Here is a 16,417-nt window from a genome sequence, read left to right on the forward strand (position 1 = left end):
GACAGGCGTGAGCCACCAGCACCTGGCTTTTCTCTAATGCTTTTTATTAAATATGTGTCAACTCATATACACCTCATCAAAACAGCTGAAGACATGATAGCTGGTCTCCTTAGCTCCATAAAGCTCAGAGACTAAAATCATCTCTTCAAGAGCCCGTGACAATGAAGAACGAAGAAGATTCTAGCCAGGCACGGGTGCTCCGGCCTGTAATCCTAGCTAGAGCGTGAGATCTGAGGATCAGGGTTCAAAGTCAGTCAGGGCAGGAAAGTCTATGAGACCCTTAATCGCCAATGAACCAACTAAAATTAGGGCTGTGGCTTTCATGGTAGCACACGAGTGTTGAACACAGAACATCAGGGAGAACACCCAGGACCCAAGTTCAAATCACACAACCAGCACACATACACACAGACACACACAAAAGAGCATTCTAAAATCCGTGCTTCATCCTTGCTCTTAACCTCAGGGAAATTGAGAGTACAACCAGGGGGGTCAGGAGAGAGATTTTCCTATGTTCACCCTCCCTTGCTCCTTTTGTCCTGAGTCACCATGTCTGGCATGTGTTTCTCCACATGACTCCTGACACTGATCCTGGTTCCATGTTCCAGAAAACATCAGGAAGAGCAAACACACGTGACCTCTTTGTCCTTATGTCCCTCTCCTATCTGACCTCATCCAGACCCTTCCAGGAGGGGATCATGGAAGCCCATCTCCACTCTCAAGCCGTTTCCTGATGCATCCCTCATGAAGCACAAAATTCTACAAATGACTCCAAGAAAAACATAAATACAAATAAACAAAACACCCAGAGGGGAGAAGAGAGGCCCAGGCCAGGGGCCAGCCCAGGTGTAGGCTAGTAACCCCAATCCGGGATATTAATGTCTGCCAAGCCTTTGCTAATCCTTTTCCCCACCTCTTCCCCCTCCCAAATCAACAAACAACTTTTCTACCACCAGGCTTTGTTCTTGTCCTTTATTCTCTCCACACAGGACTCAGAGTCCAGCACCCTAGAAGGATAGGAAGAAAACTGCAAGTGACAGGCCAGGCCTGGGGTGCCAGCCTCACCCACCCATCTGATTTCCAGAAAGAGGTGGACAACGTCTTCTGTGACAACCAAGTGTGCACAGAGCCTACCCGGGACCTCTACCAGGGTCTGTGACATATCCCAGACCCTGAGTTCAAGCCCCAGGACTGACACAGGAAAAAGAAAATAAAAAGGGAAAGGAAAACAGGCCTGGAGCTGGTATCTTACGCCTATAATCCTAGTGATTCAAGAGGCTGAGATCTGAGAATTTTGGTTCAAAGCCAGCAAGGATAGGAAAATCAGTGAGACTCTTATCTCAGGCCCCACAACTGACAAAAGAGTGTCATGTTTGCATTCCAGACATAATCTCTGGGCTCTGTGCAAAAGAAACCTATGTGTAAAATAGGGGGCAGTCATAAATAACCACAGTAATAGAAGCGATCTAATAAATGGACTGCACTTGCCTAGGGGGTGGGAAATCCAGTGGGGGCTCCTTGCAAATCGGACCCCTTGGTACCTAGGGTTTTCTGCCACATTGGTGGTTATTACGTCCTGGAACTAGCCTGTCCCTCTGCCCATTGTGACCCCAGAATTTTGCCTTCAGGGCTGTGTGCTGTCCTGCTGAAATGTGACTCAGGTGTGGATCACAGGCAGTGGGGGGAGGGGGGGTCCTTGCTCCGTGACGCCCATCATGACCTTCCACTCGGGGTCTCAAGAGACAACACAGAGCTGCAATCACAGCAGGTCCACACCTGGGCTCAGGTGCTCATTCTCGATTCCGGCTGGGCTTTCTTCCTCCATACTCACAGTTCAGGATCGTTCTTAGCCCCTGTCCCTCCAAGCCATCACCCTTGACCCCACCAAATCTCACTTCACTAGAACATTCTCAAACCTGTAACCACCTATCACCAATCCATCATTTGCCTGAAACCCAAACCTCTCCTGAGACCCTAAAAACAAAATTCACCTGTGCTGTGTGAGGTCTTGGAGACCCTCTATCTAAAGCTCAAGGAACTCTACCCAAGATTTGGAGGTAATGGATCCACAGTCTTGGGGTACTTCCTCCTCAAGTGCCACACACCCAGCCTGTTCCCCGTTAATCTCTGAGATCCTCCCCTCCCTGGCTTACTGGGTGTGTCTCAAAGTAGGTGGGATGCACAATAGGAGATTGGGGGGAGGAGGTCGTGTGCAAAGAAAACGAGACAGTTATGCAACCCAGGCCAAAGGCCAGCCTTCACTCCCACAGAGTATAAAGGCAGCCAAGACACCAGCTCAGCCACCACCATCTGACTGGCACCCTGGTTGCCACCATGCTGGCCTCAGGCATGCTGCTGGTGGCCGTACTGGCCTGTCTGACTGTCCTGGTGTTGATGTCTGTCTGGCGGCAGAGGAAGCTGTCGGGAAAGCTGCCTCCAGGCCCCACGCCATTGCCTTTCCTTGGAAACTATCTGCAGCTCAACACGGAGCAGATGTACGATTCTCTCATGAAGGTGCGGCGGGCTGGGAGGCGGAGGGTTGGGGTGGGGGGACAGACGCCCCCATATCCACAGGGCAGAGGCGCTGACCACCGACTGCATGAGCCAGAGTATTGAATAGGGATTTTTTTTCCCTTGGGGAGAGGGAGTAGTGGGAATCTTTGGAAGCCAATTTCTATCCGGTTACCATGGCTCCCTCCTATAATTCTAGCTACTCAGCAGATTCACATCTGAGGATTGTGGTTCAAAGCCAGCCGGGTCAGGAAAGCCCATGAGACTCTTATCTCCCATGATGAGCCACTGGAAAACTATAAGTGGCGCTGTGGCGCCAAAGTGGTAGAGTGCTAGCCTTGAGCAGTGGCGCTCAGGCACTGAGCCCAGGTGCCAAGTTCGAGCCCCAGGACAGGCACCAAAAGATAAAAATAAATGTATGGGGTTTTTTTTCTTAGCAGGAAAAGACCACATGTGCAAAACTTCAGTTTGTTGACTTTCCAGAGTTTGGGGAAAAAGCCAATGCACCCCAGTACCTGCAAGCTTGTTGCTCAGATTTTTCCCATCCGCCCTTTCCCAGCTGAGTGATCGCTTCGGCCCTGTGTTCACGGTTCACCTGGGCCCTCGCCGGGTCGTGGTGCTGTGTGGCCAGGATGCGGTGAAGGAAGCACTGGTGGATCAGGCCGATGAGTTCAGCGGGCGTGGGGAGCAGGCCACCTTCGACTGGCTCTTCAAAGGCTACGGTGAGCCTAGGGGCCATGGAGTGGAGGGCTGAGTAGTCTCTGTTTCCCCAGCCTGTTTCCTCTGGATCTTTCAAGCTTCTGGCTTGCCTCAGACCTTCCCAGTGTCTTTCCCTCTTGCTTCCAGTTCTCTGTGGACAGAAAGCAGTCACTCTCCCCCTTTCCATCCATTTCAAAAGTCATCTCCCGCCTTTCTGCCTCTCCCCTCTCTCTTCCTCTCTCCTTACTCCCTCTCTCTCTCTGAGGGAGGGGGGCTGTCTCCCCTTCCCTGTTTCTTTCCCCATGATCTGTAGATCTCTGTCCCTGAGTCTGGGGTTTCTTCCTGGCTCCCTCGCTCGCTCTTCTGCCCATAGAGCTCCTCTCCCTTGTCTTGCTCTCTGCACAGCCGGGCCTCCAGGCTTCCAGCTTACCCAGCGTCCCCAAGGTGCTCTGTGGGTCCTGGCCCCCACACACTTTGGGGGTCATGGGTTCCGATCCTCTCCCTCACCCCTCCCCAGGCGTGGCCTTCAGCAATGGGGAGCGTGCCAAGCAGCTGAGGCGCTTCTCCATCACCACGCTGCGGGACTTTGGCGTGGGCAAGCGTGGCATTGAGGAGCGCATCCAGGAGGAGGCCGGCTTCCTCATCCAGGCGCTGCGGGACACACGCGGTGGGTGCCGGTGGGATAAGGGAGTGGAATGGAGCAGGACCACACTGGGCACTCTGTGGGAGCCTGCATGGATGATAGATGAAATGTGTCCCCCCTGTCATTCCCTCTTGTTCTAGAAATTTTGGCTCAGCCACTCCACCCCCCAATCTTGCCCAAATACTCAGAGTGGCATAAGATCATTAAGTTTGGTTCTTTTCCAAGATAGATCTTTCCTGGGCTCCCCAGCCTACCCTGCTTTCCACCCCTGTAGACCTCTCACACTCCACCCCTGCAGATCTCTCACACTCCACCCCTGCAGACGCTTTACCCTCTACTCCTGCAGACCCTCCACCTTGCACCCCTGCAGACCTCTCACCCTCCACCCCTACAGGAATCTCCATACAGCCCCCACCCTCTACCTCTGCAGATGCCTTCATAGACACATCCACCCCTGCAGGTGTCTTTATAGATTCCCCACCCTTCGCCCCTGTAGGCAGCCACCCTCCAGTCCTGCAGACTCCCCCATCCTTTATCCCCTTCACCCCTACAGGCATCTCAATAAACCCCTCACTCTCCATCCTGCAGGCACCTTCATTGACCCCACCTTCTACCTGAGCAGAACCGTCTCCAATGTCATCAGCTCCATTGTCTTTGGGGACCGCTTCGACTATGAGGACAAGGAGTTCCTGTCTCTCCTGCGAATGATGCTGGGCAGCTTCCAGTTCACAGCCACCTCCACCGGGCAGGTACCCACACCGTGCCCCTGCCCCGAGTGTAGGTCATAGAAATAACTTCAAAATAGCCAGGCTCTGTTGGGTGACACCTCTTATCTTAGCTGCTTGCAAGGCTGAGATCTGAGGATCAAGGTTTGAAACCATCTTGCGCAGGAATTTCTGTGAGACTCATCCCCAATGGACAAGAAAAACCTGGATGTGGCACTGTGGCTCAAAGCGGTAAAGCACCAGCCTAGAGCAAAAGAGCTCAGGAACAGCACCCAGGCCGCACCACAGACAGAACAAACGTGAAGGCCATTGACTCATGCCTGTAATCCCAGCTGTTCAGGAGACTGAGATCTGATAGATGTTGAAACCATCCTAGGCAGGAAAGTCTGTGAGACTCCAATTACCCAGTGAAAAGCTATGACTTGGAGCTGTGGCTCACATGGTGGAGCGCCTGGGAGAGGCAGCACAGTCACTGGCCCAGCTTCAGGCAGTGCGCACCTGTCAGCCCATGAAGTTGGTTTGCTGCCACCTGCAGCCCAGGAGCCGAGCACGTGTCCACCTGTCCTCGGAGACCTGCGTATTGGTCACTGACTCTGGGTCCTGGCACAGCTCTTCAGGTGTACACATGGTGGGCTGGTTTTGAGGTACCTTGGAGGCAGGAGGATGGCAGATGGGGGCCCTATGGCCTCTGGGAGTGCACTGACAATTGACGGAGGGGTGTGATTTTGCCCTGTGTTCTGCTGGAGTTTGAAGCCAAGACCTTGAGCATATTAGCCAAGCACTCTGTCCTTGAGCTATCTATCGTTATTTATTTATTCACCCATTTATGCTAGGCACAGTTGCCTCAAACTTGAGACCTACCTCCACTCTCCATCTCCAGAGTAGCTAGGATTACAGGTGTGTGCTAAGATGTCAGGTGAATGTCTGTCTTTTTCCCATTTTCTCTCTACACAAACCCCCAACCCCACCCCAGCTCTATGAGATGTTCTACTCCATCATGAAGCACCTGCCAGGACCACAGCAACAAGCCTTTAAGGAGCTGCAGGGGCTGGAGGATTTCATCACCAAGAAGGTGGAACAGAACCAGCGCACCCTGGACCCCAACTCCCCGCGAGACTTCATCGACTCCTTCCTCATCCGCATGCTGGAGGTGTGTGCAGCAGCCCGGGGGAGGGGGTGGGGGAAGGTAGTTCAATGCCATGCAATGTCATACATAGCCCAGATGGGGCTAGGATGGAAAACCCAGAGCTATGTCAATTATATAAATAATCCTTCTTTAATGTGGATCATAATGTTATATTACATAAATAATCCTCAGTGTCAATCATAATGAATATGGGTGTTCTTCTACAGAACCCTTATCCAACTCTACCCCAATGCCTATGATAGGCATTTTTTTTCTGTTGCTTTTGGAGCTTGAACTCAGGGCCTGGGCGCTGTCTCTGAACCTCTTTGTGCTCATGGGCAGCACTCTACCATGCGAGCCACAGCACTACTCCTGGCTTTTGAGAGGTTCATTGGAGATAAGTGTCTCATGGAGACATTTCTGTCTGGGCTGGCTTCAAACCGTGATCCTCAGAGCACAGTCTCCTGAGTAGCTAGGATTACAGGTGTGAGCCACCCGTGCCCAGCTTTATTTAGTGCCCGTCAGAGCCGTGTGTGTATGTGTGTGTGTGCACGCGCACAACTGCACGCACCTGCACACCAGTCCTGGGGCTTGAACTCAAGGGCTATTCCCAAGCTTCTTTTGCCCAAAGCTAGTCCTCTCCCACTTGAGCCACAGCCCCATTTCCTGGTAATTTTTGCTTGTTCATTGGAGAGAAGAGTCTCACAGACTTTCCTGTCCAGGCTAGCTTCAAACAGCAAATCCTTTGATTTCAGCCTCCTGATTGGTTAGGGTTACAGGCATGAGCCACTGGTGCTCGACTCATCATAGCTGTTAAAATAGGTTATATTAGGATAACAATGAGGAATCACAGCCCAAAGAGTGTTGGTGATCTGCCTGGGCTCACACAGCATGGAAACTGTGTTTCTAGATTACTCCTGGTCTGTCTCTGACACTAGTGCTTTAAGCTACTACACCGAATGAGAATGAGTGGTCTAGAGTTCAAGCCCTAGTACTTGCATATGCACACATGTGCTTACACACACACACACACACACACACACACACACACAAATCAGATGGCCGGGAGGGGTGGGGGCCTGGCTCCATTGGTAGAGTGCCAGTCATGAGCGAAAGAATCAGGTACCAAGGTAAAGTCTCAGTCTTTGACCTTATAAAGAAAAAAATAAATAAAAAATCTGGATGCTGGTGGCTCACGCCTGGAATCCTGGCTATTCAAAGGGTGAGATCTGAGGGTCATGGTTCGAAGCCAGCCTGGGCAGGAAAGTCTGTGAGACTCTTATCTCCAATCAAGTAAACAAAAACCAGAAGTGGAGCTGTGGCTCAAAGTGGTAGAGGACTAACCTTGAACAAAAGAGCTCATAGGCAGCACCAAGACCCTGAGTTCAAGCCACAAGACCAACAATCAATCAATTAATCAATCAGTCAGTCAATAAATAAGATGGTCAGCAAGATAACGATGAGAGGTGTGTTTTTGGCCACAGTCAATATCCCGGGCAAAATTCTGGAAACAGGATGGAGAGCCTGGCAGATTGATTTTCCACCTGGACCTCACAGAGGTAGATGCCAAAAGAACATTCCAGAAGATCCTTCAAGGGAGTGAGAAGTGGGGTAGACTTGAAGGCCTTTCTCCCTGCAGGAGAAGAAGAACCCCAATACAGAATTCTACATGAAGAACCTGGTGCTCACCACCCTGAACCTCTTCTTTGCGGGCACAGAGACCGTCAGCACCACCTTGCGTTATGGCTTCCTGCTGCTCATGAAACACCCAGATGTGGAGGGTAAGGCCAAGCGGGGTTGGGGACAGAGAAGTGAGGGGAGGGGGGCAGGCCCTAAAAGTTCCCCTAAGTTAGCTGTCATGTTCTCATTTTTCCTAACTACCTGGACCTTCATATAAGCCCTGTTACAATCAAGATGGGAGAAAGTAGCTTGTGGACTTGGCTACTAACATCTTAGCTATGAAAATATTGGTAGCTAGGTTCTGGTGGCTCACACCTGTCATCCTAGCTACCCAGGAGGCTGAGATCTGAGGATTGCGATTCAAAGCCAGCCCAGGCAGGAAAGTCCGTGAGACTCTTATCTGCAATGAACTACCAGAAAACCAGAAGTGGTGCTGTGCCATAAAGTGGTAGAGTGCTAGCCTGGAGCAAAAGAGTCAGGGACAGCTCCCAGGCCTGGAGTTCAAGCCCCACAACTGACAAAAAAATTATTGGTGTTAGCTGAACTGATTGGTAAATTGCTGATCTAAACCACAAAGGACCCAACTGCCTCCTTCTCTAAGTTACAGCCCTAAGATTCCTCTCTTGATACTGATGGAACAATGAGCTAATAGCCAACAGCTGTTGTGAATGAATGATGAGCTGTATGCCTGTTATTCATTGTTCCAAGACCTGCATACAGTTTTCTTTCTCTTCCCCTCTCTCTCCCTCCCTCTCTCCATCCCTCTTCCCCATCTTCCTTCCTTCCTTCCTTCCTTCCTTCCTTCCTTCCTTCCTTCCTTCCTTCTTTTCCCCCTTCCTTCCTTCTTTTCCCTCTTTCTTTCTTTCTCTTTATTTTTTTTGTTGGTTGTGGGGCTTGAACTCAGGGCCTTGGTGCTGTCCATGAGCTTTTTTGTTCAAGGCTAGCAATCTACCACTTGATCCACAGTACACATCCACTTTTCTGGTGGTTCAGTGGAGATAAGAATCTCATGGACTTTCCTGTTCAGGCTGGCTTTGAACCCTGATCCTTAGATCGCAGCCTCCTGAATAGCTAGTATGACAGGTGTTAGCCACCAGTGCCAAGCTCTTTTCTCCTTCTACTACTTCTACTTCTTCTTCTTCTTCTTCTTCTTCTTCTTCTTCTTCTTCTTCTTCTTCTTCTTCTTCTTCTTCTTTTCATTCTCATCCCTGATTGAAAGACTTCAAATACCTAAACACATTTCCCCTTTCTCTCCCACTCCCAGCCAAAGTCCATGAAGAGATTGATCGGGTCATTGGCAAAAACCGGCAGCCCAAGTTTGAGGACCGAGCAAAGATGCCCTACACAGAGGCTGTGATTCACGAGATCCAGAGATTTGGAGACATGATTCCCATGGGGCTGGCCCGCAGGGTCACAAAGGACACCAAGTTCCGGGAGTTCCTTCTGCCCAAGGTGCCCCTTGCCTGGGACCCCAGCACCTCAACTCCCTTGCACACCTTACCCCCTGTCTTCCCATCTGTTATTTTTTTCCAGTCCTGGGTCTTGAACTCAGGGCCTGAGCACTGTCCCTGGCTTCTTTTTGCTCAAGGCTGGCACTCTGCCACTTGAGCCACAGCACCACTTCTGACCGTTTTCTAAATATGTGGTGCTGGGGAATCGAACCCAGGGCTTCATGTATACTAGGCAAGCATTCTTGCCACTAGGCTATACTCCCAGCCCCTGTCTTCCCATCTTAATCAAAGGCTTCCTTAGCCCCCATGTCCCTTCTTCTTTCCTACTCAGAAAATTCTGTATTCTTGCTCCCTCTGAACCCCCTGCTCCCCATCTTCCATGGCTCAGGAGATCCAAGCCTTGACTTGAATCTTCTTAAATCAAGAGAGGGAAATCCCAGCACTGGCAACTCAGGCCTGTCCTCATAGGCATTCTGGAGGCTGAGATCTGAGGATCCAGACTGAAAGTCAGCCAGGGCAGGAGAGTCCATGTTTTTGTTGTTGTTGTTGTGGGGCTTGATCTCAGGGCCTGGTCACTGTCCTTGAGTTTTTTGTTCAAGGCTAGCACTCTACCACTTTCACCCACAGTGCCATTACCATGAGACTTTTATCTGCAGTTAACCACCAAAAAATACTCCACCCTCCACTCCCATGACTCCATTCCCTGGCCCCTCCTACCCCGTCCCAGGGGACTTTCATCACATTCATCTTCCATCTGCCTTTCTCACTCTCCCTTCCTCCTCTTCTTCTCAGGGTACCGAAGTGTTCCCCATGCTGGGCTCTGTGCTTAGAGACCCCAAGTTCTTCTCTAACCCCCGAGATTTCAACCCTCACCACTTCCTGGATGACAAGGGACAGTTTAAGAAGAGTGACGCTTTTGTCCCCTTTTCCATCGGTGAGTGACCAGCATTGGCCACCAGGCCATGGCTCAAAGCAAAGGGACAGCTGTGTGTGCCAGCCCCTCTCTGACCCACAAAATCATTAGTGCCTTTCTCTAGCTTGGAAGGTCCGTTGGATCTAGTCTGTGATCCCCTACCTGCAACCCATGGTAATTCCCAAACATCCTATTGGGTGCCAGGCAACACAAAAGGGATCATCAAAGCTCATCCAGAAATGAGGAAAATCAAGAACAGAGTGAGGTAACCACATTGTCTGTGTTGGGGTTCGTGACCCCTCTCCCCACTTCTCCAGAGGAGATGCCCAAATTCCAAACTATGAAAGAACATTCGGCTTTAGCCTCCCGCCCGCAGAAGGCAAAGCGTGTTCTTGTGAATTGCGCTAAGCCGAGGAAAGGTTGCCGAGACCCCCCTTTCCCCTCCCCCCCCAGAAACGGCAGCAGAGAGAGATGCATGGGGAGATGTATTCGATGGTTCATGAGTCTCACAGGATTTAATTGGGGGGGAGGGGTTATATAACGGTAATGGCGGGAAAGGAGGGGGACTGGCCAAAGGGTCAGTCATAGGCTAAAGACCGTGTCTGTCACGGTGATGTCACAAACTTCCTCTATGGGCGGAGATTACAATCCCCCAAGGGCCAGGCCTCCGCCATTAGACAGGGGCCGAGCTGAGAGGCGGGGACTGCTTGCTTCTCTTCTGGTTAAGGCCAGAAGGTGGGAGGGGCTCCCTCCCACACTGCCCCAGGGCTGGAGGAAGGGCAGCGTAAAGCCCCAACATCTGCACTTTTTTTGTTTTTGTTTTGTTTTTGTTTTTAAATTAGCAGGGGATGCTGTAAACATATAGCACATATGTAGGCATAAGGCAGTCCAAGTCCAAAAACGTTGGAGTCTTTAGTCTGTTTCTGCACCAAGTGCAGACATCATCCCTCTTTTGGCGGTGAGGTAGAAGCAGGCTGAAGCTCTGGCATCTCTGGTAGTTCACAGTAGCTGGTAACTTAAGCACATGTAGTTAGTAAAACATTCCTTCTTTTGTAAACATTGAAGCAAAGGTGCTAAACCTTTGCGCTTACTTTTTTCAAAACATTTCTATCATGAAACATTGGGGTTGAGTGTCAAAACCCTCAGCTCCTATTTTGTAAACATTATCACAAATATCAAGATAAGGTGTCAGAACCCTCAGCTCTGATTTCCTTTCCAACGGGACTCCCCAAGTCTAGCAGCAGGGGGAGAGGAAAGGAAGAAACACAGTGTAAAATTTCTTTAGTTTTTGTGTGACTCTGTGGGCAGTATTGCCACGGCAAAACATTGCGCCATGAGATGCTCAAGAAAGAATCTAGAAAGCAGACAGGTTGTCTCCTACCGCTATCGCCCTTGTGTGCAGGCAGGCCTTCTATATTCTCTTGAAAGAACAGAAGAAATCCAGTATGGTCCTCGTTTTCCTAGAGACAGCAACAAGACATTTCTCCAGAGAAAGTGCTCTGGGTTTAGTTTTCCAATCTGGAAAGTCACATACAGTGCTCCATCCCACACTGATTTGGGATGATTTTTTTAAAAAAATTTTAAGATATTTAATATAAGCATAACTACCCTTAATTAATCCTGGGGGCTACTCCTACTCTTTTGTTTTTTAAAATTATGACACCGGTGGGCACCAGGCTGGGTTGGGGATATGGGCGAAGGTCTTTTTATCTGTAGCTACTTCCTGCTGAAAGGGGGTGACATAATCAAGGGGCCCCTGGTCAGCCTGGCACCATCCAGTGTGGCTGGCAAAAGTTCCCATCATTACCACGAGAATGGTCACTAGGGCCAGAGGGTGTCATGGTCTCCTCTGGCTAACTCCTGCATCTTGGGCATACCCAGAAGTTTCCAGGGCTGGGGCCTCCAGGGTTCAAGTCTGTGTTAGGGTGACGGCTGTGAATGGCAAATTCCCAGGTGGTGATCTCAGCAAGAGATTTTATTCTGTTAAAAGAAGCTTTTGAAAAGGTCAGGCAAAGTATTGACAAGTTCTCAGAGCTGGTTGGCATGAATGACATAAAATATATCCTGGGCATAAGCCAGAAAAGTTCCATTTGGAGCATAAACCCAATTGTAAAGTGAGCAGGTAAGGAGGAATGGCTGAAAGAAGTGTTTAGTGATAGAAAACCTGTTTGGCATAGCCAGTCAGAGGCAATAAATAAATAAATAAATAAAAGTATATATACAACTGGCAGAGAAAAAGGAAAATGGACAAGTATTACCTCTCTTGATTTCCCGGCTCTGATCCATTTTGAAAAGGGCGAGACAAGGCAGCTCCATTTAGGATATGACACCATTCTCCTCTCCCTCCACTCCACATTTCCATCTCCTGGACTGGCTAAGTCCCAGGACTTCCAGCGCTTGTTGCTGGGATGGCATGCTCCCATCTGCATTTATGGGTTTTGAACTTGGGGCCTGAGCACTGTCCCTGAGCACTTCTGTTTGAGGCTAGTGCTCTAGCACTTGAGCCACGGTGCCGCTTTCAACATTTTGCTGGTTCTCTTGAGTCAAGCTCTCAATCTGGCTCTTTGCTGGTTAACTGGGAGGTGGAGTTTTAGAGAGATTTTTCTTTTGCCCGGGCTGGCTTTGAACTGTATCCAGGGAGTCTTAGTCATACCAGCCCTTTTTATCTCCAATTGAGCAACAAGGAAAACAACAGAGATAATCCATTTGTAACTTGTTGAGAGCTGACCAAAAACTTCTTGTTAAGGTTTTGCTGTAACACTTAGAGAACATGAGATCTATGTGCCATCAATCTGAATCACGCCATTTAATCTTACTGGCAAGTGAAAGAGAACACAGATAAATGACAACCGGGGGCAAAGGGTTAAAGCAGTGTGGAATTTTCAGTTTTAGCAGTGGCTGCGTCTTTCATCCCAAATTAGCAGGTTCCGAGTAACTGTTAGGATAGGACTATTTAAATCCTCACAAGGCTCATAAATCGTTTAAGCAGTTTCCAATGCAAGAGAGAGAAAGAGACCAAGGAATTGTTAGTAGTGAAACCAGGCAGCTTGGGAACAGACAGCTAGTACACGCATTGGACCTGCATCCTAGGAAGCAAAATGTTTGATTTTGGGTTAGGAAAATTTAGGTTAATAGTCACATTTGTATGAAACGATTCCAATTTCTTGATCTTGAGAGTTTATGAGAACACAGGAGAGAAAAATGGGAAGGTAAAATCTTAATTTATGCCAAAGAATTGTCAGGACTAGATGTACACTTGACTTTTAACACACTGAATATAAAAAAAAACCCACTGGTTTTATATCATTGTACTTATACCACATGCTGTATTATTTGAACCTTTTGGAGTTTTTCTTAGACATATTTGCTTGCACCCAAACATTGGGCTGAAAACCTATTTTGTTCTGCTTTTAAATTTTACCAGACAGACATACAGACACACAGACACATATATGAACCTTGAGTGCTCTTAAAATTGCTTTTTTGATTGGCCATTTAAGTTTTCTGGAATTCCAGTGGCAAATGCTATTAATTTGCCCATAATAGAACCATGTGGTTGATAAAAAAAAAAAACAGAAAGGAAACCTCTCCTAGTCACCCAATCCCAAGACAAATCTGTGACTCCCAACCTGACAATTTTTTTTTTTTTTCAAATCACACCAGATGAGCAAACTTTCCATCCATCCAGAAAAACTCCTCCAGTTTTTGGTATTTTTGAACTGGTAATTATAGGAAATCCAACCAAATTACTTATTGCTGTATCAAAACTGTTGTTCGCCTTTTTAAATCTGAGGCTTTTGTTGTTGTTGTTGTTCTCTCACTCAGCCTGTAGCTGCTGCGAGTTTAAGAGAGAGAAAAACCGCGCAGGGGAGCGCAGTGGGGGGTGGGGTTTTCACAGACACAGGCGCTAGCCCCGCCCAGCTGCAGTCACCCGAGGTCTGCCCATCTCTTGATTCCCGGCCCATCCGCGGCAGTGGCGGGAAAATTTGGAATCTCTTTTATCTGTTAACCAAGCCTAGGATTTAGCCCACAAACTCAGAGTTAACGAATCTCCGACTAGCGAACGTTGACCAAAAAAAAACCAACAACCTTTTTGTTTCCTTTAAAGCAGATCATTCAGCCTTCCCAGACCTCAGAGGCAGGGGGAGGGAGCCAGCATAAAGCAGTTTCCGCCCGCCGCCGCGCGCTTTGGGGGTGGAGGGGGCGCGCAATGCTCTGCGCCCCTGGACGCTCCTGCGTTAGGCGCCACCCACAGCTGCCGGGCCCCTGTATCGGCAGCCCAGAAATTCTCAATCCCGGCGCCCCGTTTGCAGATTGGGACCTGGAAATGCCAGGTGGGAGGGGCTCCCTGCCACACTGCCCCAGGGCTGGGGGAAGGGCAGCATAAATCCCCCACATCCTGTGGCTCAAGCTGCCATCCTAGCTACTCAGGAGGCTCAGAAGTGAGGATGGTGATTGGAAGCCAGCCAGGGCAGGACTAGCCTTGAGTGAAAAATCTTAGGGACAGCAGTCAGGCCTTCAGTTCAAGCTCCATGATTGATCAAAAAATATACTGTAAGTGGAGCCAGCCTTGAGAGGAAAAACTAAAGAATAATGCTCAGTCACCTAGGGAAACCCAAGCTTAGAGAGGCTAGAATTTTACAGCTTTCCCTGCCCCACCCTTAGAGGACTCAGCTGGGGACTTGGGATTTGGGGGTTAGCTCACAGAGAGAGTTGGCTTCACCCCTGCCTGCCTCCTCTCCTCTGCAGGAAAGCGATACTGTTTTGGAGAAGGCCTGGCTAGAATGGAGCTCTTTCTTTTCCTTACCACCATCATGCAGAACTTCCATTTCAAGTCCACGCAGCCGGCCCAAGACATCGACGTGTCCCCCAAACATGTGGGCTTTGCCACAATCCCACCAACCTATACTATAAGCTTCCAGCCTCGCTGAGCCCAAGGCTCTGCCAGGGGAGGGGGAGAGGAGGGGATGGGGGGCAGAGGGGGAGGGAGGGGCCTGGGCCACTGGGAGGGGTGGGGGGCAAGAGCAAAAATGAAGGGGGAAGGGAGAGGCTGATAGATCAGATGGGAAGGGGAAACAGGCCAGATTGCTGACCTTGCTGAAGTTGGACACTTCCAAGCTGGAATGTCAGAAAGGGAATGTTTACGTCGTGAGCGGTAATAAAAATAAATCAGTTCTTATTTATTGAAGGAATTTTGTGTCGTTTACATCAGGTGTCGGATGAGCTCTGCTCACACAGCCTGAGCAAAAGGCTTATGTGCTGCTCTGGAATCCTCTGCAGATGAGCGGCATGCTAAGGCTTAGGAAGTCCTTGCTGAGGGCTGCTGCTCCATAGGTTGTCATCCTGGCTACTCACGAGGCTGAGCTCTGAGGATCCCAGCTCAAAGCCAGCCTGGGCAGGAAAAGCCCAGCAGACTCTTCCCTCCAATGAACCAACAAAAAGCTGGGAGTGGAGGTGGGGCCCAAGAGTGCTAACCTTGAGCAAGAAAGCTGAAGGACAAGCAAGAGTCCAGGCTCTGAGTTCAAGACTCATGACAGAGGAGGGTGGAGGAAAGAAAGCCAAGAGAAACCACAAAAGCTTTGAAAGAAGTAATTAAATCACCAGAAGCTTTAACACCAGGAGAGGAAGTTCGGGGTGAGAGTGGCATCCCCGATGTCCCGCAGTGTCACCTGTCATGGCCAGGAGTGGGAGAAGTTCACTGCCGGCCTCTCCATCTCACAGGCGCTGGCCCAGAGTGGACAGAAGGGAAATTCCTGAAGGAAATGCCCTGTAGCATCCTGGCTGTAACTAAGCACCAGCCATGACTCCCCTGCTCCCCCTGCAGGCCCATCGCAGAACTGCCCAGCCTTACTTCCTATACCTTAGCATTTCTCAAAACTATCATCTTGGGGATGGAGGTGGTAGAGAGTCAGACAACATTTGAGTTCCACTGTGTGTGTGTGTGTGTGTGTGTGTGTGTGTGTGTGTGTGTGTGTACGTGCATGCCAGTCCTGGGGCTTGAACTCAAGACCTGGGTACTGTCTCTGAGCTTTTGTGCTCAAAGCTGTTGCTCTACCACGCAAGCCACAGTGCCACTTCTGGTTTTGGGAGGGTTTTTTTGGTAGTTAATCTTGCCTGTGCTGGATTTGAACCATGATCATCAGATCTCAGCCTCCTGAGTAGCTAGGATGATAGGCGCGAGCCACTGACATGCAGCTTCTATCTTAATGTTTAACTTTATGGTCTATGTAACAGGATTGTTGACACTTTCTCACATTTGAATATTGTTATGCCAAGTCGCAAGAAGACCACCAAGAAGGCCACCGAGACTCAGACGTTCCGAAATGCAAAAGCAAGGCAAGGCTTTATTCAAGCAAGCTGCAACTCAGGCCTTGTCCTACCCACCGACACCACGGAAGTTAGGAGGAAGCCCTGAGCTGCGATTGCACAGGGCTTATAAAGGCAAAAAACAAAATTACAGCCATCAGGTGTTCAAGCAAGACAAAAAACAAAGTTACAGCAATCAGGTGTTCAAGGAAGCAAGATTAGGACACCGGTACAAATATGATTGGCTCAGGGCTCGAGACACAGGGCTCAAGGCATTCTGGGGGTGGTTAGAGTTAAGCATTCCCAGCGGTTAGAGTTCTTGACCGGCTGGGCCCTAATAAGCTTGTCCTGGGTTTGCTCACA

The 16,417-nt window shown here is 49.6% G+C and overlaps 1 protein-coding gene across 2 annotated transcripts; it reads left to right on the forward strand.

Annotated features, from left to right (window-relative positions):
• Positions 1–2,290: 2,290 nt before the first annotated feature.
• Positions 2,291–14,694, forward strand: LOC125338612 (cytochrome P450 2A5). Of its 2 annotated transcripts, none has more exons than XM_048329520.1 (9): positions 2,291–2,514; positions 3,071–3,233; positions 3,728–3,877; positions 4,442–4,602; positions 5,582–5,728; positions 7,344–7,485; positions 8,649–8,836; positions 9,628–9,769; positions 14,498–14,694. In XM_048329520.1, the coding sequence occupies exons 1-9, from the start codon at positions 2,335–2,337 to the stop codon at positions 14,677–14,679; spliced, it is 1,455 nt and encodes a 484-aa protein (XP_048185477.1). In that variant the 5' UTR covers positions 2,291–2,334; the 3' UTR covers positions 14,680–14,694. The 2 variants fall into 2 exon arrangements, with proteins under 2 accessions (XP_048185477.1, XP_048185476.1); XM_048329519.1 differs by having other exon boundaries at positions 2,292–2,514; positions 5,552–5,728.
• The last annotated feature ends 1,723 nt before the right edge of the window (positions 14,695–16,417 follow it).

Source organism: Perognathus longimembris, chromosome 20 (assembly GCF_023159225.1).
Source record: "Perognathus longimembris pacificus isolate PPM17 chromosome 20, ASM2315922v1, whole genome shotgun sequence".
NCBI lineage: Eukaryota > Metazoa > Chordata > Mammalia > Rodentia > Heteromyidae > Perognathus > Perognathus longimembris.

What these genes read in the sequence shown, in the direction of transcription:
- LOC125338612 (XM_048329519.1), top strand. Translation starts at nt 2,335, where the DNA reads ATGCTGGCCTCAGGCATGCTGCTGGTGGCCGTACTGGCCTGTCTGACT. An exon ending in TCCTCATCCGCATGCTGGAG is followed by an intron (nt 5,729 to 7,343) that starts GTGTGTGCAGCA and finishes TTCTCCCTGCAG; the next exon opens with GAGAAGAAGAACCCCAATAC. An exon ending in TTTTGTCCCCTTTTCCATCG is followed by an intron (nt 9,770 to 14,497) that starts GTGAGTGACCAG and finishes TCTCCTCTGCAG; the next exon opens with GAAAGCGATACTGTTTTGGA.